Source organism: Ursus americanus, chromosome 26 (assembly GCF_024610735.1).
Source record: "Ursus americanus isolate L20-20 chromosome 26, mUrsAme1.1.p, whole genome shotgun sequence".
Taxonomy (NCBI): domain Eukaryota; kingdom Metazoa; phylum Chordata; class Mammalia; order Carnivora; family Ursidae; genus Ursus; species Ursus americanus.
The window spans coordinates 37,657,017-37,681,472 of record NC_142152.1 but is presented as its reverse complement, the minus strand read 5'-3'; the positions used below and the strand labels follow the sequence as shown (position 1 = coordinate 37,681,472).

The window sequence follows — 24,456 nt, the reverse complement described above, 5'->3', positions numbered from 1 at the left end:
GGTGCATATGTGTCTTGGTTTCTAAGGGTCATTTGATGGGCTCATATCCTTGGGTTGGATGGGAGCTCAGAGCGAGTCATTTGGTGAATATTTAGAACTTAGGCTGTGCCAGGCTCTAGGCTTAGTCCTGGAAATAAAAAGTTAAGTTGGGGATGGGCCCTTGCATTTGGCATAATTAATCTTATTTCACATCAAGTCTTTAAAGTAGGATGTTAGTAGATAAATCCTTCAGATTGAATGTTGAATTGATTTTTAACTATATTGGATTTATTGATAACCTAATTTACATGCTGTTTTTAGTCTATAGGAATGTATGTATACATCTATAGCACCTGTGTCTTCACTTTGGTTCAGTTTATATTTTGATTGATTGATTTTGACTTGATTTAACTTTTGCCAGTTATTTGAAGTTTTATCAATAGCTATTACATTATAAAATTTCATTACGCTGAATTTTTATGGTAGTAGCTAATTTGAATTGTATTTTAATGCATTATACTGAATGAGGAAATAGTGATTATACATATTGTAATGTTGAATATTAATGTCATTTATGTTTACCTTATTTGATGTTTTGACATATTTTTGATATTTTGTGTTTTAGCACAAGGCTTTCACTGAAGTATTTCTGGATGATTCACATAATCCTGCAAATTGTCGGATATCAGTACAAGTTGTCACACCGGCGTTAAACCTTTCTGTTCGCTTCCCGATACCTGATCTTCGATCAGATCAAGAAAGAGGACCATGGTTTAAGAAGTCACTTCAGAAGGAGATCCTTCATTTAGCATTCACAGACCTAGAATTTAAGACTGAATTTATAGGAGGATCAACTCCAGAACAAAGTAAATTGGAGCTTACCTTTAGAGAATTAGTAGGTAAGATCGAACGTGCCGGTAAGAGCCAGACCAGAAACAAACAACTACTCAAGCAAACCTCACGAGAAAGTATATGGCAGCCCCCAACACAGTAACATCAGACACTGTGAGAAAGCAAGAGCAAAGACTTCTTTCCACTGTTGTATACCAATATGTGATAGAATTAACTTTTTTAAAATTACTAAGCATGATTATCCACTTCATTAAAATACTTTCTACAGGGGAGTATAGTGCTTTAGCTTAGATTTTTTTTTTTTTAAGGTTTTATTTGAGAGAGAGGGGAGGAGATGGAGAGGGTAGAAGAGAGCGAGAGCGAGAGCAAGCACACGTGCAAGAGAGCATGAATAAAGGAGGGGGCAGAGGAAGAGGGAGAAGCAGGCTTCCCGCTGAGCAGGGAGCCTGACAGGGGGCTGGATCCCAGGACTGAAGGCAGATGCTTAACCACCTGAGCCGCCCAGGCGCCCTTTTAGCTTACATTTTTATTGCCACCTGACTACTTACTTGTTGTAAGGCTGAAAGTAACCAGAATTTCTTGAATGTCACTCTGTGTTAGGTACTGTACTAAGCACTTCACACACATTACTGGTTTCCTGTCATCGTCATGGTTATGGTAGGCTTATTATTTCCAATTATTTTTATCACTTATAAGTGAGGAATTCATAGACTTAGGAAGAGGTACCTTCTGAGACCATGGGGTGGTAAATGGCAGAATCAAGATTCAAACTGAAGTCTCACACTTTAGCTTTCAATCATACTAATCTCTGGTGACTTTTCTTTGTAAAACCTATTGACAGTTTTTCTGTATTTGCTTTTGTCATCTAACAGAATATATACTCACTTAGGGTAAACCAGTTCTATGGGGAACTCTGGAAGATTCTGACGTTTTATTTGTGGTTCCTAAACGACCTGCCTCTGCCACCACACCCCCATAACCACACCCTCCCCTGCCACCCTATCCTGCTCCTCCATCTCAGGGAATAGGCTGCAAGGTTTTTTCCCTTGCTCTGAGTTTTACATGTCTTTAGAGATACTTACAGTTGACCTGCTGATGATGACTTCATGAAATGGTCTGTAGGGGTTGTCTGATCTTATCCACAGTGGGAACAAACTCATTATTCTGGAGGAAAGTCATTCCTTGTAAAATGGACTGCAAAAGCATACATAGGGGTTATTATAAATGGAAGTAATTCTTAAAGTGCTTCGTACAAAACATTTAAGAAATATAGTTATTATCTCCGTGTTCCTAGATTAACCATATAAACTTTTATGTAGATAAGCATTCAGTGGCAGTAAGTGGCAGTTGCTGTTTTTACTACGTTACGATTATGCACCTGACCCATTAAACTTGGTAGCTCAGAATTTGAGCTTGAACAGAAGACATCGTCTTTATCTGCTCCTCCTGTCTCCCCACAGGTACCCATGAAATAGGTACAAAAGAATAAGTGCTGTGCAACTTAATGCTGCCCTATGTCCCTGATTTAGAAGATCTTTGCTTGTGTTAGGAGGAAACTATCTCTTCTTTCAGCTCTTGGGAAGAAATGCATTTTAGTTCATCAGTCTTGTTTTATTAGGGTCATTCCAGGAAGATAAAGGAGAACCATCTGTGAAGTTTTTCCACGTGTCTAGCGGAGTGGATGGAGATACAGCGTCCTCAGATGACTTCGACTGGCCACGGTGAGTAAGCAGGTGTATATGGTAGACATGTAATGAGATCCTTTCAAAAATGCTGTGGTACTTTTTTTTTTTTTTTTTTTAAGATTTACTTAGAGTGTGTGTGGGTGGGGGGAGGGGCAGAGGGCGAGAGAATCTTAATCAGACTCCATGTGCTGACCGGGAGCCCCACACGGGGCTTGATCTCAGGACCCTGAGATCATGACCTGAACCGAAACCAAGAGTCGGTTGCTTAACCGATTGCACTACCCAGGTGCCCCTGCTGTAGTACTTTTAATCGACATTTTGGCTATTAATTTAAAAATACTCAGCCCTGATGAGAGAACACAGAGAAGGATGGACAAGTTAAATTGAAAAATGCATATTGAGTGTACTACTCTGTGAAAGGTGTCTGTCAATGTTGTGAGAGATGGAGGTATAAAATGTGTTCCCTGGTCTCAGGTTACCCTGTTTGATTAGGGGACAAAAGAATCATTAACCATTTAAAAAAAATAGTTCAGGGCTACAGTAGAAGACTTACATGGCATCATTTGGTTAGTTGTCAAGTGAATTTTATAGTCCATGATTGGTTTAGGACACTGTTTTTCAAATCTGGGGAGCCTTTACAAAATATGGACTCACGGGCCCCACCCTGAGATTTTGGGACAGAGCCTGGGTGTCAGGATAGTCTAAAAATTACACCAGGTGATTCCAGTGTGCAGGTAGCTGTCAAGAATCACTGCTTCAGGATTTCTTAGAATTAATAAAGTAATTATTATATTTATTAGAGATTATTAATCATTAACATATTTGTTAGTCATATATTATATATTGTAACAAGACTATTAATTTAATAGTCTGATAGTGGGCTTGGATATATTTAAAAGGACTTAGTTTACTTGAAATGACTTTTTATTATATTAAAAACTGAATATTTGATACCTGAGAATTAAAGTGACGTTTTTGTGTGCTATTTCCCCCCCAGCCTTTTTTGTACCTGCCCCTGTGTATCAGACCTAGCAGGCTCTTAGGATGGGTGTGATCAGGACGTACCTGAGAATGAGCAGTTTAGTGCATGAGTTTTCATCACACAGTTTACATTAGGACGTCTATAAATTAGGAAAGTCATGATTGTTCCTAATGGGAACCAACTGGCATCACTTACTTAGGGGGAAGAACCATTGTAGATGCCCCACAGGGGCTTGGTTTGAAGGCACCACGCCTCCTCACGACAGTGTTGGGAAGGAAACTGCAGAGCCTTTGCTAGTGATGTGCAGGGAGTGGGAAAGCAGGGGCCCAGAGCGTCTTACCTCAGGTTTGCAGCTTCAGTACAGCAACAAGGCAAGCCTTTCGTTACTGAAATTCCTGAGGGAAAATGCTGCTTTGTTGTTGCAGTTCTAAGTTATTCTCTTATCAGCTTCTCTTTTTCCATTTGAACAATTTCTATGATGGAAGGTCTCTTAGAGAATGTGTAATATTCTATAATAGCAGAACAGACCCCAGAAGCAGTTGGTTTCATGAAAATCAATACAATTCTCAGGTAAAATTTGCCAGCTGTTAATGAAATTGAAAGATAACCTTATATCCACACAAAGTCAGATTTTCAGTTAGCCAAGTATGAAATGTTAATGCCCTTCTTGTGTTTCATCCATTCGACGTTTTGAAGTTTGTAGCACCCTCAGAAGTGCTTACGTGAGACATAATTAGACTTCGTAGAGAAGCTGAATCCTATCGTCAGTGGTCTTTGTATCCGAGTGTAGAAAGGTTAAAGCCTTGCTGTTCACGCTGGGACCTTGATTTTTTAAATTGTCTTTGCTGTCAGAATCGTACTGAAATTAAATCCGCCAGCTGTGCATTCCATTTTGGAGAGAATAGCTGCTGAGGAGGAAGAGAGTGATGGCCACTATCAGGAGGAGGAGGAAGGGGGTGCTCACTCCCTGAAGGACGTTTGTGATCTGCGAAGACCAGCCCCATCTCCCTTCTCCTCTCGTAGAGTCATGTTTGAAAACGAGCAGGTAAAATATGAGTGAGCAGCGAAGGAATTACCCTTTACCATGCAGCAGTCCTTTTCATTCTTTGTTTTTGAAGAAGCACTTTGTATACTGTTATTGCTAGGCTCTTAACTCTAAGACTGAATATTTCCTTCTTTCTTGGTTAAAAGTTACATGCTTATTTGTTTGTTTACATATAAAGTCCCATAAAGTCCCATGGATAGGGCAAGAAGATGCTACTATTATTTTAAACATGAAATGGTTATTTGATGCTTTTTTTGTACTATTGTATTTTAGATGGTGATGCCAGGAGACCCTGTGGAAATGACAGAGTTTCAAGATAAAGCAATCAGCAATTCTCACTATGTCCTGGAACTTACGTTACCCAACATTCATATAACACTACCTAATAAAAGCTTTTATGAGAAGCTTTATAATAGGTGAGTTTAAACACATTTAGTTGAGCCTTTGGGATTGGACTTTTCTGCCTAACTGCCTCACTGTTTCCCCACTTCCCCCTTTTCTTTCCTTGCTTTAGTATTATCTACCATCTCTGGGTACTTTGTGTGGTGTTGATTACAAAACTGTTAACTGTTACGATGGGCTGTTGTCATAGCAGAGTTTCCTAACCAGTGTGTCTGGTGACTGGGTTACTTGTATGTGAGATGTTTATTCCCTCCACCTTTGTTGGCTGTTTGCTCTCTGTCACCTTACCACAGAGTACTGAGCAAATGTCTTCTCTGTGCTCAGTGACATGAAAAGAGTTGGGAGACCCCTGTATGGAGGGCCAGTAGGTGCCAGGGTAGAATCAGAATCCTAGAGTCTTTGTACAAGGAGCATCCCTTTTTCAGAGTTTAAAAAAGCATCTTGTTGGAATTATATAACTCATGCTTGTCAACTTGTATATCACAATTTAAATTGATTACAAATATCCTTAATATACATACCAAGCAAATATGCTGAAATAAATAGCATTCTGGAGTTAAAAGAGCCTAGACTCTGAAGACCTTCACAGCTTACCTGGCCTAAGCTCAGTTTCCTCATCTGTAAAATGTAGATGATACTTGAACCTGTCTCAAGGGGTTGTTTGGAGGATTAGACGATAGAGCACTTGAGAAGTTCGGAGAATAGCGCCTGGCATACAGTAAGCACTCAGTAGTCTTCTGGTACTGTCCTCCGGAATTCCTATCCACTGAAGCCGCTTCTGTAGCATACCTGAAAGATGGTCATGTGCTTTTCTAGAAGAAGATGTTCTTAGTGTCGGTCATCACTAGCTTCTCATATGTAAGACACATGATTCTCCTTTGTGTTACTCTTTAGAAGCTGCATGTTGTTTCTACTGTACACTTACTTGATATCAGATATCTCTGACCCTTTATTCCTTAACTGTTCATATTAAGCTCCGGATAGTCTTACTGCCTACCAGTGACCAAGATTCTTGGTCTTAGAATCAGAAAACTAAGTTCCAGAAAGATCTGCTTAGTTCAGTTGTCTTGATGAGGATAGTCCATTGAGGTGTAGGAAAAAAATGTTAGTTCCTCTGTTTAGCTTAAAAAAAAAAATCTTTTATTTTTTTAACGATTGATTTATTTTCAAGAGCATGTGCGCAAGTGCAAAAGGCAGAGGGAGAGGGAGAAAGAATCTCAAGCAGACTCTGCCCTGAACATGGAGCCCCACATAGGACCCAATTCCATAACCCCGAGATCATGACCTGAGCTGAAAACAAGAACTGGCAGCTTAACTGACTGTGCCACCCACGTGCCCCTAAAGTCTTTTATATTTTTATATTTATTTTATATTATACTTACTGTATATAAGTAGAAACCTTTAATTTATAAATTCGTATCTGAAGGCTTTTACAGTTTTTTTTTTTCTTTTTTTTAGCTGTTACACATGATCTAAAGTTTAGGAACCACTGATCTCTAGACCATTCTTCTTTTATGGTTAGGAATATTGACCAAGAGTTGACAGATGTGCGAGGCTAAGACTGAGCAAAATGAAACAGCTAGTTCAGGGTCTAGCCCAGAGGTCAGAAGAGCTTAATCCTGTTCTTTCTCTTTCTGCATTTGCTTGAGCAGGTGGCTGTTGGTTAAATTGGGACATCAGAACAGAAATATGTACCTTAAACATTCAGTTTATAAATATGTTCACTTAGGGGCGCCTGGGTGGCTCAGTCGTTAAGCATCTGCTTTCGGTTCAGGTCGTGATCCCAGGGTCCTGGGATCGAGCCCCGCATCAGGCTCCCCGCTCAGCGGGAAGCCTGCTTCTCCCTCTCCCACTCCCCCTGCTTGTGTTCCCTCTCTCTCTGTGTCTCTCTCTGTCAAATAAAATCTTAAAAAAAAAAATGTTCACTACAACTTCTTTTTTAAATACAAGGCCTTTTTTTCCCTTCCTTTTAATATGAGCCATAGGTTGGAAGTTTTACACAATGTATGCCTGAAAGATTTTGTCTACAATTTTCAGTTAGTGAAAAAATAGTTTCAAAGGAATCTGAGTGCAAAATCCTTCTCGGTTTTTAAGATTTTTTCCACCTCGGTCTGTATATTTAAGTCATCTGTTAGCATAATATTGAGTTAAAGTATATTTACAGCCGTAAATACAGGTGAGATGAGCCCATTCAAGGCCAAACACAGTTGACACTTGGTGAATATACAGAACATAGAGCTCACCTGATGGGAGCAGACTTCTTAGGTGTGCTGGAGAGTAGTCCCAGGGAGCCAATGGTTAGCATATGGGGGGCGTCCGTCAGTATGGCGGTGGGGCCGTTGATTGCTCAAATCAGGGAACGCGAGAGTATCTGTTCTTCTGCAGAGTTGGTTAAATAGTGGTTGCTGAGGAGTGTTTCTGTTCTACCTTACTCTGCCCCCTTCTCTGGCTCTCAGGTACCTACAGATATATAGATGTGGAAGTGCTCCCTCACCCTGTGCGTCTTCCAAATCACATATCTAAGTTCTTTGGGGTGGCACTTCTTTGCCCCTTATTTGGCTTTGAATAGGTCTATTTTTATTTTGAGTTAATATTTTATTTTTATTATTTTTTTGAGTTAATATTATTTTAAAGTTTTCAAGTATTCTCAAACTTACAGAGAAGTTGCACGTATAGAGCAAAGAGCTTTTCCCCCCCCCAAACCACCTGAGAGTAAGCCACTGGCCTGCCACCCGTCCCTGAGCACTTGAGTGCGTATGTCCCAAGGACGAGGATGTTCGTCTACACAATCATGATTCAGCCGTCAGAATGAGAAAACTAATATCCTGCATTACCTAATCCTCACACCCCATTTGAGTGTTGCTAAATGTTTCAATATTGCCCTTTTATCTATATAATTTTTTAAATTTATTTTTAGTTTTTATTTTCATACATTAAAAAAATAACTTTCTGAGCAGGAGATACAACCAACTCATACATTTTAAGATCTTGGTTTATTTATGCAAACAGTCATGGAACACTACATCAAAAACGAATGAAGTACTGTATGGTGACTAACATAATAAAAAAAAAGATCTTGGTTTATTCCTTTAGTGTCTTAGTCAACAGACTCTTTTTAGATAGACGGTCTCAGGTAGAGGAGAATTTTTTCCATTAAAGTCCTTTAGACTCTAAAAGAATTTTCACTAGCTTTGTTAAATCAGATATTTGTGTATTATGTTTCAGGCCCATAGCCACAGAATCATGGTAATATGTCCTTAAATATCTTTTTTTTTTTTTTAAGATTTATTTATTTGAGAGAGAGAGAATCCCAAGCAGACTCCCCACTGAGTGAGGAGCCCAACCCAGGGCTCAGTTCCACAACCCTGAGATTATGACCTGAACTGAAACCAAGAGTTGGCCATTTAACTGACTGAGCCACCCAGGTGCCTCTGTGTCCTTAAATATCTTAAGTGTTTTCTTTCTTGGTATTAGAAATATCATCCAGGGGGCGCCTGGGTGGCACAGCGGTTAAGCGTCTGCCTTCGGCTCAGGGCGTGATCCCAGTGTTATGGGATCGAGCCCCACATCAGGCTCCTCCTCTATGAGCCTGCTTCTTCCTCTCCCACTCCCTCTGCTTGTGTTCCCTCTCTCGCTGGCTGTCTCTATCTGTGTCGAATAAATAAATAAAATCTTTAAAAAAAAATATCATCCAATGTTTTACAGTATTAATGATATCAAGACTGTGTTTAGACCAAAATGTAAATAAGGAAAATGCAAAATCCCATAAAACTTATATTTAAGAACTCCAGGTTTTACATAAAGTAATAGTTTCTCTAACCTATGAAGATATAAAGAATGGTTTAGGGAATAAGGTAAAGGAAGGGCATTTCCTGAGAAAATTCTTAATTTTATATCTTCATTATTTATTTTCAGAGGAGTTTAGAGTAAGAGCTGGGTTTAGACTCTTTTGTTTCTTTGTCCTGTGGGCACTGTACCCAAGAAGGCAGTGAGCCAGTGAGTACCACAGTTTGGGGGCATAGCCGTCATTGTGTCTGAGATGAGACCTATTTCTGCCCAGTATCTCTGGTATTCTTCACCTACTGATGGTTCCACACGGAGAGCTTTTAGGGTGAGGATTTCAGTCTACCGAGAGTCACGGTACTCAGTTCTGGTTCATACTTTCTAGGGCTTCAGAAGCTTAGGGATTGGCCCCGGGAAGTTCCTAGACAAGTGGCTTCTCACAGCAAGGGCCAGGGTTACGTCATCGCTTGGCACCTTGATTGGTATTCACACTAGGCTTTACGGTGAGTCTGTGCCTTTGGCAGTCCTGCCATGTGAGTCATCCACTGGTCCTTTCATCAAGCCCTCAGCGCCTGCTACATGACAGCCACCGTGCTAGGCACATATAAAGATGACCAGGACCTAAGGCCCTCTCTGAGAGGCTACAGTCTCAGAAAGGGAAGCAAGAAAATACTGTTACAGGCGCCATGACTGAGTTATGTATGTGAAGGATTCACTGTGGGTCCAGATCTAACAACAGACTTCAGAGAGGACATAGTGAAGTCTGAGTAATTCTGAAAATGTAGAGCAGGGGTGATCGCATGGGGTGAGGGGGTAGGAGCAGGAGGGCATCTGAGTAGTGATATTTCTTTGAAAAAGTAGGATGTGCTGGTAGTCTGGCTTGATGTATACCACCCATTAATCACCAGTATTGACTTGGCTGTGCAGCCAGTAGAGGGTTTCCTCTTTTTGTTCCCTGTTTCATATGCATTCTTAGTCCATGCCCACTTCCCAGGGAAGTTGTGCTTTCTGTGGCAGAGAGAGAGAGAGAGAGAAAGCCGTTATCCCTAGGAACAGTGAGTAATGAGGAGAGCTGAACTGAGACCTGGAGGAGATCCGGGCTGTGGCCCCAGTCCTCCCACAAATTAGCTGTGTGACCTTGGGCAAGGCACTTAACCTTTATGAGGCAGTTGCTGTAAGTGTGAAGTCAGAGTAATGATTTTTCCTTGGCTGCCCCATGGGTTTGGGGGGGGGGGTGTCAGATGGGACAGTGTGTGGTGTGTTACAGTTTACAGAGTGCTCTCCTGTGTGAACAGTCTTTCCTTTGTTCTTTACAGATTCTTAAATTAACTTCCTCCTTTTAAGTGCATTTAGGTGTATGTAATTTGCACACAACACAGGTAAAACCAGGGAGATAGGTAATTTGGTACTGAATTGTACAGTCCTTTCTCACTGCAGTAGAACCGCATCAGTAGCTTTTCCATTGAAAGGACCTAATTAATGCTTTTAAAGAAAAAGCTGCTTTGTAGAATCTAATTTCTAATTCCTATTTAGAAAAATTATTATTCATGTGACTTCTTAAAGACATGTTCTTGAGTTTCCTTTCAGTTGAACTACGAGTTATGTATTTTTCAACTTTTGTTTTCCATAGGATCTTTAATGACTTGCTGCTGTGGGAACCAACAGCTCCTTCACCAGTGGAGACATTTGAAAATATTTCCTATGGTATTGGTCTTTCTGTAGCCAGTCAGCTGATTAATACCTTCAACAAAGATAGTTTTAGTCCATTTAAATCCACAGTTCACTACGGTAATATATTTTAAATTTGTTCTGACTTAAAATGCCGGGTTTATCAATAAAATAGTAACCTTTTCAGTTGATAGATTTTAAAATGTTTCTTGGATATTTTCCCCTTGTAACTATATTTTATAATATCTTTTAGTAATTTATAGTAATTCTCCACTTTTATCTACATATTGAGAATATTATCAATTATGTTATCTTTATAGTGATAGTATGTACATTAAGTTCAGTGGGAAAGAGAAAAACACAGAAAATACATTTTTATTGTCATGCCAGATTCTTGGTAAAAAAACAGGTTGTAGGATAAGTATTTTTGTGATAATATTCCAGTGGCTAGTTTATTTCCGTAGCTGTCAAAACCATATCACTATGACATTTATTTCTCACAGATGAGGAAAGTGGATCCGAGGAGGAGACGCTGCAGTATTTTTCTACAGTCGATCCCAACTACCGTTCCCGTAGGAAAAAAAAACTAGACTCTCAGAACAAGAACTCGCAGAGTTTTCTCTCGGTTCTTCTGAGTATTAACCATGGACTAATGGCAGTGTTTACAGATGTCAGGGTAAGGATTTGCAGAGCCGAAGTGTTGTTTCAGATATATCTTATTTTAAATGTGCCATGGTTACACCCGCCATCATCCAGGTAGCGGGAGGTTGTTTCAGTGCCCGAAGAAGGTTGGGGTTCTGAGTCACTCTGCAGTGACAGCAGCTTTGGAGAGCGAGCTCTTCACTGCGGATCATAAGACAAACCTTGTATGGACCTTCTTTTGGCAAAGTGCTAGTTCTGCTGCTGAGGTGATCACTAGTAGTTTACCTGTTACAGAGGAGGGTGAAGCACAGGGATTCATTCTGCAGAGGAGAACCCGCACAGCATTTCGTGCGACCAGGGTGTGTGGTTTGAGAATCAGACAGCTTTGCCGCCATGTGGGAGAATCCTCTAGGCTGAATCAGGAGGGAGCAACCCAAGGGGCATTCTGACTTTTCTGCATTTAAATAATGACTTCTCTGTTTCTCTGATCTTTTTATTAGCAAGATAATGGAGAGCTGTTGGAAAATAAGCATGGTGAATTCTGGTTAGAGTTCAACAGTGGTTCCTTGTTTTGTGTGACCAAGTATGAAGGCTGTGATGACAAGCACTACATCTGCCTTCATTGCAGCAGTCTCAGTCTGTACCACAAAGGTAGGACACATGTTGGATGTGTGTTCTGTTCATCTCTGTGAACACATTTAAATTCTGTTTAATAAAGTTTTTTTTTAAAGATTTTCGGTATTCGTTTGAGAGAAAGAGTGTGTGTGCCCTTGCGTGAGCTCGCACAGGGTGGGGGGAGGGGCAGAGGGAGAGGGAGAAGCAGGCTCCCTACTGAGCAGGGAGCCGGATGTGGGGCTTGATCCCAGCATCCTGGGTCATGATCTGAGCTGAAGGCAGACGCTTAACCAACTGAGCCACCCAGGTGGCCCCTAATAAAGAAAATCTATTGAGAACAGAACTCTCATATTAGAAATTTTCTGTGGGGTGTTCTTTTTTTTTTTAATAATAATTTTTTATTATGTTAGTCACTATACAGTACATCCCTAGTTTTTGATGTAAAGTTCCATGATTCATTACTTGCATATAACACCCAGTGCTCCATGCAATACGTGCCCTCCTTAATACCCATCACTGGCCTATCCCAATCCCCCACCTCCCTCCCCTCTGAAGCCCTCAGTTTGTTTCCCAGAGTCCATAGTCTCTCATGGGTGATTCCCCCTTCTGTTTACCCCCCTTCCTCCTTCCCTTTCTTCTCCTACCAATCTTCCTACTTCTTATGTTCCATAAATGAGTGAAGCCATATGATAATTGTCTTTCTCTGCTTGACTTATTTCACTTAGCATTATCTCCTCCAGTCCCGTCCATGTTGCAGCAAATGTTGAAAAATCGTTCTTTTTGATGGCTGAGTAATATTCCATTGTATATATGGACCACATCTTCTTAATCCAGTCATCTGTTGAAGGGCATCTCGGCTCCTTCCACAATATAGCTATTGTGGACAATGCTGCTATGAACATCAGGGTGCATATGGCCCTTCTCTTCACTACGTCTGTACCTTTGGAATAAATACCCAGTAGTGCAATTGCTGGATCATTGGGTAGCTCAATTTTTAACTTTTTAAGGGACCTCCACACTGTTTTCCAAAGTGGCTGTACCAACTTGCATTCCCATCAACAATGTAGGAGGGATCCCCTTTCTCCACATCCTCTCCAACAATTGTTGTTTCTTGCCTTGTCAATTTTTGCCATTCTAACTGGCGTAAGGTGGTATCTCAATGTGGTTTTGATTTGAATTTCCCTGATGGCTAATGATGTTGAACATTTTTTCATGTGTCTGTTAGCCATTTGTATGTCTTCATTGGAAAAGTGTCTGTTCATATCTTCTGCCCATTTTTTGATTTGATTATTTGTTTCCCGTGTATTGAGTTTGAGAAGTTCTTTGTAGATCTTGGATACTAATCTTTTATCTGTAGTGTCATTTGCAGATATCTTCTCCCATTCCGTGGGCTACCTCTTAGTTTTTTTGACTGATTCCTTGGCTGTGCAAAAACTTTTTATCTTGATGAAGTCCCACAAGTTCATTTTTTCTTTTGTTTCTCTTGCCTTTGGAGATGTGTCATGAAAAAAGTTGCTGTGACCGATGTCAAAGAGGTTGCAGCCTATGTTCTCCTCTAGGATTTTTATGGATTCCTGTCTCACATCGAGGTCGTTCATCCATTTGGAGTTTATTTTTGTGTATGGTGTGAGAGAGTGGTCAAGTTTCATTCTTTTGCATGTAGCTGTCCAATTTTCCCAGCACCATTTATTGAAGAGACTGTCTTTTTTCCACTGGACGTTTTTTCCTGCTTTGTCAAAGATTAGTTGCCCAAAGAGCCAAGGGTCCATTTCTGGGTTCTCTATTCTGTTCCATTGGTCTATGTGTCTGTTTTTGTGCCAGTACCCTGCTGTCTTGGTGATTACCGCTTTGTGGTATAGCTTGAAATTCTGTGGGGTGTTCTGATTCCACTGTCAAAGTAATACTTATCATAAATTAGGAGTTGACTTTATGCTTTTTCTGGGCAGCAACTCTCTTGAGGTACAGTAGTTCATGTACCATACAATTCGGCCATTTAAACTATCCATTTCACAGAATTGTAACCAGCATCACGATCAACCTTTCCATCACCCCCAAAACAGGCTGTGCACCCTTTGGTTGTAACCTCCCACCCCCCAGCACTAAATAACCTCTAATCTACTTTGCCTCTGTGGATTGTGTATTCTGGATGCTTATGGAATCATGATACATGGTCTTTTGTGGCTGACATCCTTAATTTGACGTGATGTTTTTAAGGTTCATCCAAGTGTAACAGTACTTTATTCCTTTTATTGCCAGATAATATTCCACTTTATGAATGTACCATATATTATTATCCACTGATGAGTTGATGGAACTTTATATTTGTTACTCTCTTTTAAGCAGCATTTCCTTTTTGGTAACAGAAAGGATTTACCATCTTTTGAGCACATTCCCTGTTATCCTGTGAATGGAAGATACATTCTTTTTTTCCCCCAAAGTATAGAAAACAATATGCAGTCTTAATGTTTATCAGATTTTTCTATTTAATTTTCCTAACATTTCATATCTTAATTTTTTTTTTTTTTAAGTAGGGTACTGTCAGTCATACCAACATTAGCAGAGAGGTACAGGTTATTAATGCCAAGCTGGTTCTTGGTCATTCTGCCTCCAGGATTGTATTATATCCAATGGAAGCATGTGGATTTTTTTGGGGGGGTTGTAAAAGCCTGTGAACTAATTTCAGGTTATCATTTTGTTATATTGTCACCTCATTGTCGATGTAGGCGTAGTAGATGGAGCGATTCTTCCTACAGAAACACGACTGCCCAGTTCCACCCGTCCACACTGGTTGGAACCTACTATTTACTCCTCTGAAGAAGATGGCCTCAGTAGAGGTTCCTCAGATGGTGTTGCAGGAGACACTTTGAATATGCTCTCTGTTGCAGTTAAAATACTCTCTGATAAGTCAGAGTCCAATACGAAGGTTTGTGTTTTTTACTTTTTATACCATTAAATACTTGCCGTTTGTTTGATTACTAGCTAAAACTGATTGCATAAAAGGCAACACATTTATTTTCTTAGAAAAATTTTTCAGGTTTTGAATTAGAGGGTTATGTAGGTAATCAGTGTAACTTTTTGTGTCGTTCTGTGTAGGAATTTCTCATTGCTGTGGGGTTGAAAGGAGCCACACTCCAGCACAGAATGCTTCCTTCTGGGCTTAGCTGGCATGAGCAGGTAAGAGAGTTGTTATGTACATATTTACTTTTTACTTTATATTGACATGTAATACACACTGTAAAGTTACAAATCAGAAATGATCAATATGCATTGAATTATTGACGTAAACACTCCTGTATAACCACCTCTTAGGAAATAGAACATTATCACCACTCCAGAGTGAAATTGATTTTTTACCTTAAAGTTCCGACCCTAAACATCTCAAAGACAGAGTTCTCTTTTAAGTCATTTAAGGGAAGGCACTCTGTGTCCCAGAACCTACAGAGCACCTGGCATAGAGGAGCAACAGATGACGTATTGACTTGTTCTCACTCCTTAAGTGCCATAATTTCACAATTATTCCCTAGGCCACTAACATGCTTCAAGGCATTTATAAGGATTTCTGTAATTAATTTCCAGTGTTTGATTAATGAAATACAGTTGGTTCTTTTCTATTGAGAATGAAAATTACTGCACTGGGATTCTTGTTCATTTTCCTTAGAAAGAGGAACTTTTTCTTTGTACTGAAAAATAATAAAATATTTTATACCTGAAAGTTTTCAGAGTGCTTTCGTAAAAGCATTTAGGAAACCTGAGGAGACCTAGATCTGTGTAGCAAGGGTAGAGAGATGGTAGGTGTGAACACTGAACTCAGTTGTAAGGGGGAGATTTCGTCCAACCTCATTTAGTTAGAAATATAGGAGAATCTCTGGTTTTCAGACTGAGCTAGGTATAGTTTAAGGAAAAATAACTTTGGTGGATTACATAGAAAACCAGATGAAACGTAAGCATTCTTAGCAAAGTTTTTTTTTTTCTTCCAAGAATTGTCTCAAGCAAAGTAATGTGCAAGTATATTATACATACTTGAGTTTGTATCATGATTTTGATATGAATCATCTCTTGGAGAAGATAGGATTTTCTCAAGACTTCCGTAGCATTGCATTTGTCAGATGGGGCTCTCTCTTCATTTCAAACTCAAGAGTGGTTTTGCAAATAACTTTTTGAAATGAATGGCTTCAAAATGATGATTTTTTTCCAACAAATGGTTGCTTTTTCTGTGAGATATTTTACATTGGTATTAAGGATATCCTATCCAAACTTTTTTCTCTTCTAAAGCAGGGCATTTTATATTTTTGTGATCATAGATCTTATACTTCTTGAGTATTGCTGACGAACCTGTTCTGGGGTATAACCCTCCAACTTCGTTTACAACTTTTCATGTTCATCTCTGGAGCTGTGCACTTGATTATAGGTCAGTTCACAAATGGAACAAAATAAAGCTTTATTCAAAATATGTACTAAGTTCTGAAAAAATACATAATTTGAATTATAGAGTTAAGGTTCCAAATGCTCTTTTAAGGGAGTTTCTGTTGTTGCAGCAGACTGATGTTCTTTGTTTCTTTTTGGTATTAGGCCTCTTTATTTGCCGATCCGATCTCTTCTCACTGTGGAAACCTTCAGCGTTTCGAGTAGTGTGGCCTTGGACAAATCCTCATCTACTCTCAGGTGCATGGGTAAAAATGAAAAAACTTCACTGTCTGCCAAATGCAGCTGTTCCAAACAGGCTAACTGATGTTTGGCCAGAGGTTGAAGTCTCAACCTTTTGTTAAAAATCAGCATTCTTTTACTCATAGTCATGTCCCTTTATCCAGGTTTTCAGTTTTTCATTTTCAAACGATTCATCCCATCTCTTTATTTATCACTGTTTTTTGTTTTTAGGGAGGAAATGAATTCTTGAGATTGGTAGTTTACTTTTAAAAACAGAAATCTAAACTTCCTATACTACCTGGTAACACTTTATTTTCATAATTTAGATCTCGTGAATGTGGGCGTCTATTAAAAAATGCTGAAAACTTGAAGTTAATTTGAGCAGATGTTTCAGTCTCATTCTTTACACCATTTAAATATTTCTAGCACTTAGAAGCAGTGAGTTTTAAAGAAATGTTAGATGCCACTTGTAAGAATCAACATATGACTTTGCTAACTTGTATATCAGAAGAATGATACAACTAAGTATGTCATGATCGCATGTCATGTATTCAAAGTTAATTTTTTGGATGTTGATTTTATATTGTTTCCTCAGAATAATCTTGGATGAAGCTGCTTTGCATTTGTCTGACAAGTGTAATACTGTTACTATAAATTTGAATAGAGGTAAGAGTTGAAAAAATCTGAGATAGATGAATATTCTTTGTATGTGAATATTTTAGAGTGTTTGAAGTAACGCTGTTGAACTAAGGATCTTTTTAAATACCAGCTTGAAGTTGTAATGTCCTTAGAACATGTTAAGTGCATCAAATTATATATACTCTATTTAATGTAAGATTAATTTTGTTCCTAAGTAAAATAAAGGCAATTGTAGGACTTTCATAGGATGAAACTGTATTTCCATTGCATTCTAAATATTTGTACCACTAACTGCCATGAATTTTAAAGAGATGCTAGTTTTATTACATGTTGGTTGGATACGCATTTTTTGAAAGCTTTACTCAGATATTTTGTTATATTAAAAAATTTTAGATTATGTTCGTGTGATGGATATGGGGCTTTTGGAATTAACCATAACTGCAGTGAAATCTGATTCTGATGGAGAGCAAGTAAGTTATTAAAATAAATGGAAATTTGTACTTAACTCATATTTTTCATAGGCAAGACTAAAGAGTTGAATTTACTGTAAAATTATTTTGGTCAAAAACAGATAAAATATTTTAAAATTAGGATACAGTTACAAATACACATTTCCTTTGGCAAGTAAATTCTGTTTTATTTAATGTAAGCCTATGCAAAACAAGAAAGTTTTGTCTCTTGTTTGGAAAGCCTGTTCATTTCTTTTCCCTTGTGTCCGTCCAGACTGAGCCGCGCTTCGAGCTACACTGTTCCAGTGACATTGTCCATATCAGAACGTGCTCCGACTCTTGTGCTGCATTGATGAATCTCATTCAGTACATTGCAAGCTACGGGGACTTACACGCGGCAAACAAGGTGGAGATGGAGCCTGGAGCCCCTCACAGAAAGATGAAGGTATAGCCAGCAGCATCATTCGTTAGAACTAACTCACCCCTGACACCTTGCAGCCACGTGAGTGACGCGTGGGCGTCCGTGAGGGCTCTGTGACCGGCATGAGGTAGAAAAGAAACTTTGAAAAATCACCCATCTGTTCTTTACCTTCAGAGTGATGGCATCTAGAAAGGTGATTCCATAGGTGTTTTTGGAAAACCATTCTACTGTTTGATATTCTTTGTTTCAGAACATTAATCTTTTCGGCCAATGAATACTTTCTTCCAGACCTGAGTTATTTTCATCTCCCCTCCAGGAAGAAAAAACATTTAGCAGGCAAGAGCTTGTTCTGTGCCAGTCGTCTGTAAAAATGCTTAGGAGAGGAGAGAAACAAGTGTTAGTATTATTACCAGAAGACTTACATTATCTTTTGTTTGTTACGTATGATTCAGTTCGGTTTTCAGCATATTTTCTCATTTGTGAATTCCTTTCACTCAGTGTGTTAGAGAGGTTAAAGATTATCACTGCCGTTTTACAGATGAATAAGTTAAAGAGAATTAGGTGATTTGCCCAAATTAGTAGCAGAAATAGCAGCAAAACTCAGATACTTTGATTTCTGGGTCGGGGCTTTCTTGTGCCCCCAAGCATCACCTCTCTGTCCTCTCTTATGTACAGATTGAACAATGTCTGGTTTGTTTAGCATTTTTAACTTTTTAGTGCTTTTTCATTCTTTTTCACAGCCTGCTCTGTGAGCAGGATTCTCCGTCTCGTAGGTAATGGAGCCTCTAGTAAGGGTCTGCCTGGCCTTGCGTTGTCTTTTGTTCAGATGCTCTTACACTTCAGTGGTGTTTTGCTTCTGGTTTTGACTCCTTGTTCTTGCTATCTTCTCACTGATAAGAAGGCAATTAATGACACTCCCTCTCTACTGTTTATTTTCTTTTTAAAAACATTCTCCAGTTTATTAAAAGTTACTTTAAGTTATCCCTTTCAAATTGGATCTTTTCATTTTAGAGTCATGCTTCCATTTAAAAAGCGTGGTCTGGATTAAATGAACCCACAGCTTAACCAAAATGGTTAAGCATCAGTGCTGGAGTTGAGCCCTGTGAGTCCCCACTTAGTAGATTTCCCCTGCTGTGTATTCTCCTTCCTGTCCTTGGGTGTCCGTCTATTCCAAGACACGAGACTCTGACCTCTAGCGGCTTTGTGTCCATGGGGCGAGAGTTGGTCAGCTGCCAGATTTGAGCAGCTCCCGCTCTGCAGAGAGAGACTGCTTCTCCCCAGGCCTCCCTGCAGTGTTCTTAGTGTTTTCTCTCCTCTAGTGTGCTCTCTCCTCACCACCCCGGCTCACGGTGCTGGCTTTGAGGCGACGGCACACTTATTTCTGTTTGCCGGTAGTTGTTGGGGTGATGATGACGTTAACAACTTAGAATGCGACAGCGGCTGGGCAGAAGGGTGAACGATGGCTATGCTCCTGTCTCTGGTGTCTTTGTAAAATGTCACGTTTCTAGAACAACATCATGCTGAGTAGTTTGCTTCTTAGGACATTTTCAGTTATTTTTAATTAGGTGTTTTGGTTGTAGGTAGATTCCAGTGGTCGCTCGTCCTCACGAGGTCCAGTACTTCCTGAAGCAGACCAGCAGATGTTACGTGATTTGATGAGCGACGCTATGGAAGAGGTTGACCTGCAGCAGGCCGCTGTGTCTGCGCAAGCCCAGGCTAACGGTAGGACGGGCCGGGCCTCCCTCCCCGGGAGCACTGGGGCCTCACTTGAAGCTTATGTTATTTGTATGCTTATAAATTCTGCAGTAAGTAACTTACTAAAGGAAAGACAAGTCTGAGTTTTGGTGGATATTTATTCGTCAATCCGCTTGTGTTGATCGAGCGTCTAGTAGATAAAGAAACACCGGCCAGGGTGTTGTGGGAGACACAGAGTAAATGCAAGACAAGCTTATCTTTTCTGTTAGCTTAGAGTTTTAACACAGATCGGCAGTAAGCCAGACTGATGTTCTTATTTATGATTGAGAAATGACCTGAGAAAGTGCTTCAGAGTGTGTCACATCCTCAGCTACTGATTGGAAGGAATTGGAATTGTCTCATTAGATTTCAGTGAAAGTGAGAGGAGTTGGCTTAATTTTAAAGAGTGGCTGGGGTGTAGGTATGTGGAGGGGAGAGAGAAGGTAGTCTTGGCGAGGTCATGAACGTTGAGGCACAGAAGCATGCAGAAGCCGTAATTATCTTGCAGCTCAGGCTCTTACTGGAACAGAAGCTTGCTTCTCATTGGAAAGAATTGGCCAGCAAAGTTGGATAAGCAGAGAGGAACCAGCCAGTGGGAGAGCCCTGAAAGCCAGCTGGAAGCATCTAAATACTTTGAATCATCTATCTAAAAAAATATTTTTTTATAATTGGATGAACATAGTCATTTCTATATGTTCTGAAATCTTAATTTTTAAAAATTATCTCATGGCATTATAAAAGTTTAGGGTTAAATTGTTACTTTTATTCTAATTCAGTGTAAATTAGAACTCAGGAAACAAACAGGAACTTTCAGCTTCCTACGTACTACATTATCTGTAATAAATATTAGCAGGTAACCTACTTATGTGGGAAAGAATGGTTTCATGAATATTTACTGAGCAGCTTCAATATTCAGGTGCACCGGGCACCTATACAGGATGAGTAAGTCCAAGGTGCTGCCATAGAAGAATTTAAAGTCTGGTCTGTGAGCCTCTTGAGGCTAAGATGTCACTTTGTTCATCTTCACGTTCTCAGTCCATATCACATGGCTGGAATGACAGATGGAATGGAGAAGGAATTAGTGGATCTACTATATATTAAAATGCATAAAAATGTATGTTCACATTACAGATTTTGGCGTGCGTGCAGTCTCTTGTGAACCACATTGTCAGCTACCTGAGAACAGGTGGCCCGTTCGGGTATCCAATGCCCCATGAAGTAGTCTGTTTATTGTGGGACACCGCTACCCGCTTGGCCACTGTTTCTCCCACCTCCCCTCTATATAAGCAGAGATTTCCTATAGTTTTAGGGGAGGCACTGCCAGATGTAACCAGTTGTTCCTCCCTTTGCAGTATTGTTCCAGAAGTTTCCAGGTCTCCACCCATAGAACAGAGTTGTCAGTATGCAGTTCTGGCTTAAAGAAAACTCAGTCGACACTAACCAGCTGCCGCCGAATTTCTGAGCTTCTCTAGTGTGAATGACTAAGGCTTGCTATGACTTTATGAGACCATCATTAACTGTTCTCTTAGAGAACTTCAAACTTATTATCAGTCTTTTTATTAGTAATTGGTTAAAAATGAGATATGGCCGGGGAAAACATTTCAACGTAGTGTGTATCTGACATGTGGTTAAAATGCTTACTAAACATTATTGTTGTTGATATTTCAAAATGTGCCAAAATTGAGTGTTGTATTCTTTTTTACCTAGGTGTTTTGGATGAAAAATCTCAAACTCAGGAGCCATGTTGTTCAGACCTCTTCCTGTTTCCAGATGAGAGTGGGAACGTGTCCCAGGAGCCCGGCCCTCCTTACACCTCGTTCACACACCACTTGATTAGTGATGCAATGGCAGGTGCGCCCACTGAGAATGACGACTTTTGCATTCTTTTTGCACCAAGAGCAAACATTCAGGTAATAAATGGCCTTAAGGTAGTGTTACAAGTTGAATTGACCAAAGGGTACCTGAGAAAGAGTCTTCAGATTTTTTTTTTATAACTCTTGGCAGTTCACAATGACTTCATTTTGTAATTTATTATTGAGGCTTTGCAAATGTTTGCTGTACTTTACTATTTCTGTGACACATGGCTCTAAAACTCAGAGAAGAATGCTCAATTTTGCAAAGTTTTTTTTAAAAATTATTTTTTTTAGATTTTATTTAAATTCAAGTTAGTTAACATATAGTGTATTAGTTTCAGGGCAAAATTTTCTGCATAGATTATTAAACTACAGATGTTACGCGTAGTTAAGATAGCTCTTCAGGGCAAGGAAATGGCGAAAGGAGTGCTATCCAGGGTTGCTAGTCCAAGAATTAAGAAAGGTAAGATGTGGTTTGTGTGAAGGCTGATAGATGGTTGATAAGTGTAATTGCCATGTGAGAGTCATGCTTCCATTAAAAAGTGTGGTCTGGATGTAATGAATGCACAGTTCACTAGAATGGGTAAGCCCTGGTGCTAGATTGAACTTTATGAATCGCCGTTTAGAGTATATGAATTAAATCACTCAGTAGTAACTTGGTGAATGAATTTGTTTTACTGCATCCTGGGAAATTAAAAAGAAATAAAAGCAGTCAAACTCAGGATAACTTCTTTATTAGGATCATGGTAATTTGGTCAGTATGTTGAAGTATGTGAAGTTTGCAATGTAGTATTGACTCTGAATTAAAGAACTATGCACACACACACACACACCCACGTGAGCACACACCCACTAAAACTGCCTTTTTATTATCAAATGTTAAAAGCCAGATTGAAGACTATGAAGACTCCTCGTGGGGTGATTTACTAGAATAGAAAGTTCATTTGATGCTGAATTATGCAGAGTATCCAGTGTGATGATGAATATCAGCACTTGCCCATTTCATGTATTCATATTGTTATTAGATGCAGAATCAAGAAATTTTGAGATATGCAGCATGATCAGTGGTCTCTACTGATACAAGACCATGTGTGTTCCCTGTTTATTTTAGGAGAAGGAGGAAGAGCCAGTTGTAAAAGTGATGGTCGATGATGCAATTGTAATAAGAGAGAATTACTTTAGTCAGCCCGCTAAGAAGACGGATACGAGCAAAGCCCCGTTGCACTTTCCCATCCCTGTTGTCCGTTATGTTGTTAAAGAAGTCTCTCTCGTTTGGCATCTCTATGGAGGAAAGGATTTTGGAACAGTCCCTCCTACTTCTCCAGCTAAAAGTTACATGTAAGTGGATTTCTACATAAGTTTTGTTTTGTTTATAGGCCATTCTTTTCCTAGAAAAATACATGGAATTTGTCATTTTTTAAAGAAGATTTTATTCATTTAAGAGAGAGAGAGAACACGAGCTGGGGTGAGGGGGAGAGGGAGAAGCAGACTCCCTGCTGAGCAGGGAGGCCAGTGATGTGGGGCTCGATCCTGGGACTCCGGGATCATGACCTGAGCTGAAGACAGATGCTTAAACGACTGAGCCGTCCAAGTGCCTGTAGAATTTGCCATTTTAAGAATTATTAATAAAGTAGTATTGAAAACTATGTAATTTAAATGTTACTCTTTTAATGTTAAAACTTTTCATTTGTAAAGTTAGTTGCGTGGGTTTGTATATTTACTAAAATATGGTCACTTAAGTGATTTTCATTTCCACCCAAAATTTTTTGGGTACCTACCATGTGCCGGAGCCTGTGTTAGAGGCACTTTCACTAAAATGAGTAAGACTCAGGGGCGCCTGGGTGGCTCAGTTGGTTACATTTCTGCCTTCAGCTCAGGTCATGGTCCCAGGGTCCTGGGATCAAATCCTGTGTCGGGCTCCCTGCTTAGTGGGGAGTCTGCTGCTCCCTCTTCCTCTGCTGCTCCCCCTGCTTCTGTTCTCTTGCTTGTGCTCTGTCAAATAAATAAATCTTTTAAAAAATTAATTTTTAAAAACTTACAACTTTAATTCTTTTCTGTATTGATTGGGATTTTTAGGACTTGTACTCTGACTGTAAGGAGTTTCCGAATAAGGAACTCCTCAGGAGGTCTTATTTTTCCATGTCTTGTTATATGAACACCAACACCATAGTTAGATTTTTCTGTCGTTCTAAATATTTAGCAGGCAGATTATTGCCACAATGGCAGTAATAAAATTCACGTTCTCAGAGTCTCCAAAGCATAAAGATGTGGCTTAGGTATAGGGAAACGCAGTTTGTGGCAATGTGTTGATAAGTCTGTAATCTTATTTTCTCTTTTTATCTTGCTGTTTTTCCTGAGGTCATTCATTACTTTTCTTTGAATATTTCCTTTAACAAAAGGTTGTTTTGTTTTGTCTTAATTTTTCCATTTATAGCAGTCCCCACAGTTCACCTTCTCACACACCCACAAGGCATGGACGTAACATGGTATGTGGGGGAAAAGGAAGAAACCATGACTTTTTAATGGAAATACAGTTAAGCAAGGTAAGATGACATTTTGAAAGGAAAAAACCACTGAAGTAGGAGCATTAATTGGGGGTTCTTTGGTTACTCCCCAACCTTGTGGTCTTGAGCATAAGTCCCAGCTCTTTGGATTGGAAAAATGCAGGGTCTTGTAAAACTTTTACTACTTCTTTCTCAAATGTTCCGAGAAGTTTGAGGGGTTTTGTTTTGTTTTTGTTTTCCCAGGCTGTCCCTAGAGGAATCTCTGAGTTGAGCAAGCATCAGAATCCCCTCGAGGGCTTGTTAAAACACAAGTTGCTGGGCCCCAGAGTTTCTGAATCAGTATGAGGTGGGGCCCATGAATTTGCATTTTTAATGAGTTCCCAGGTGATTCTGATACTACCTTTCCCAGGACCACACTTGGGGAACCACTGCCTTGGGGTATCTATCTGGGAGGGCTCCCATTGGATAGGACCTGTGTCAGCTCCTTCATGAATGTCTGGAGACCAGTATGTCCAGGTCGCCAATGACATCATATGCATTCAGTTCTTTCAGCTTGTCT

General features: G+C 39.7%; 1 protein-coding gene across 5 annotated transcripts in view; it reads left to right on the top strand.

The window, feature by feature from the left end:
• Positions 1-24,456, top strand: part of ATG2B (autophagy related 2B) — a 76,135-nt gene that overhangs the window by 29,791 nt on the left and 21,888 nt on the right. For 3 of the 5 annotated variants that reach the window (XM_045815760.2, XM_045815758.2, XM_087856213.1), the window contains exons 15-32: positions 605-878; positions 2,450-2,552; positions 4,351-4,543; positions 4,817-4,959; positions 10,359-10,516; positions 10,900-11,072; positions 11,539-11,689; positions 14,377-14,576; positions 14,747-14,827; positions 15,955-16,061; positions 16,223-16,315; positions 16,893-16,963; positions 17,330-17,406; positions 17,660-17,830; positions 19,387-19,528; positions 21,248-21,450; positions 22,505-22,731; positions 23,828-23,936. In XM_045815760.2, the coding sequence (XP_045671716.1) occupies positions 605-878; positions 2,450-2,552; positions 4,351-4,543; positions 4,817-4,959; positions 10,359-10,516; positions 10,900-11,072; positions 11,539-11,689; positions 14,377-14,576; positions 14,747-14,827; positions 15,955-16,061; positions 16,223-16,315; positions 16,893-16,963; positions 17,330-17,406; positions 17,660-17,830; positions 19,387-19,528; positions 21,248-21,450; positions 22,505-22,731; positions 23,828-23,936 (2,676 nt within the window). The remainder of the gene's footprint in view (positions 1-604; positions 879-2,449; positions 2,553-4,350; positions 4,544-4,816; positions 4,960-10,358; positions 10,517-10,899; positions 11,073-11,538; positions 11,690-14,376; positions 14,577-14,746; positions 14,828-15,954; positions 16,062-16,222; positions 16,316-16,892; positions 16,964-17,329; positions 17,407-17,659; positions 17,831-19,386; positions 19,529-21,247; positions 21,451-22,504; positions 22,732-23,827; positions 23,937-24,456) is intronic. The other 2 variants (XM_087856212.1, XM_045815759.2) reach the window with 2 other exon arrangements.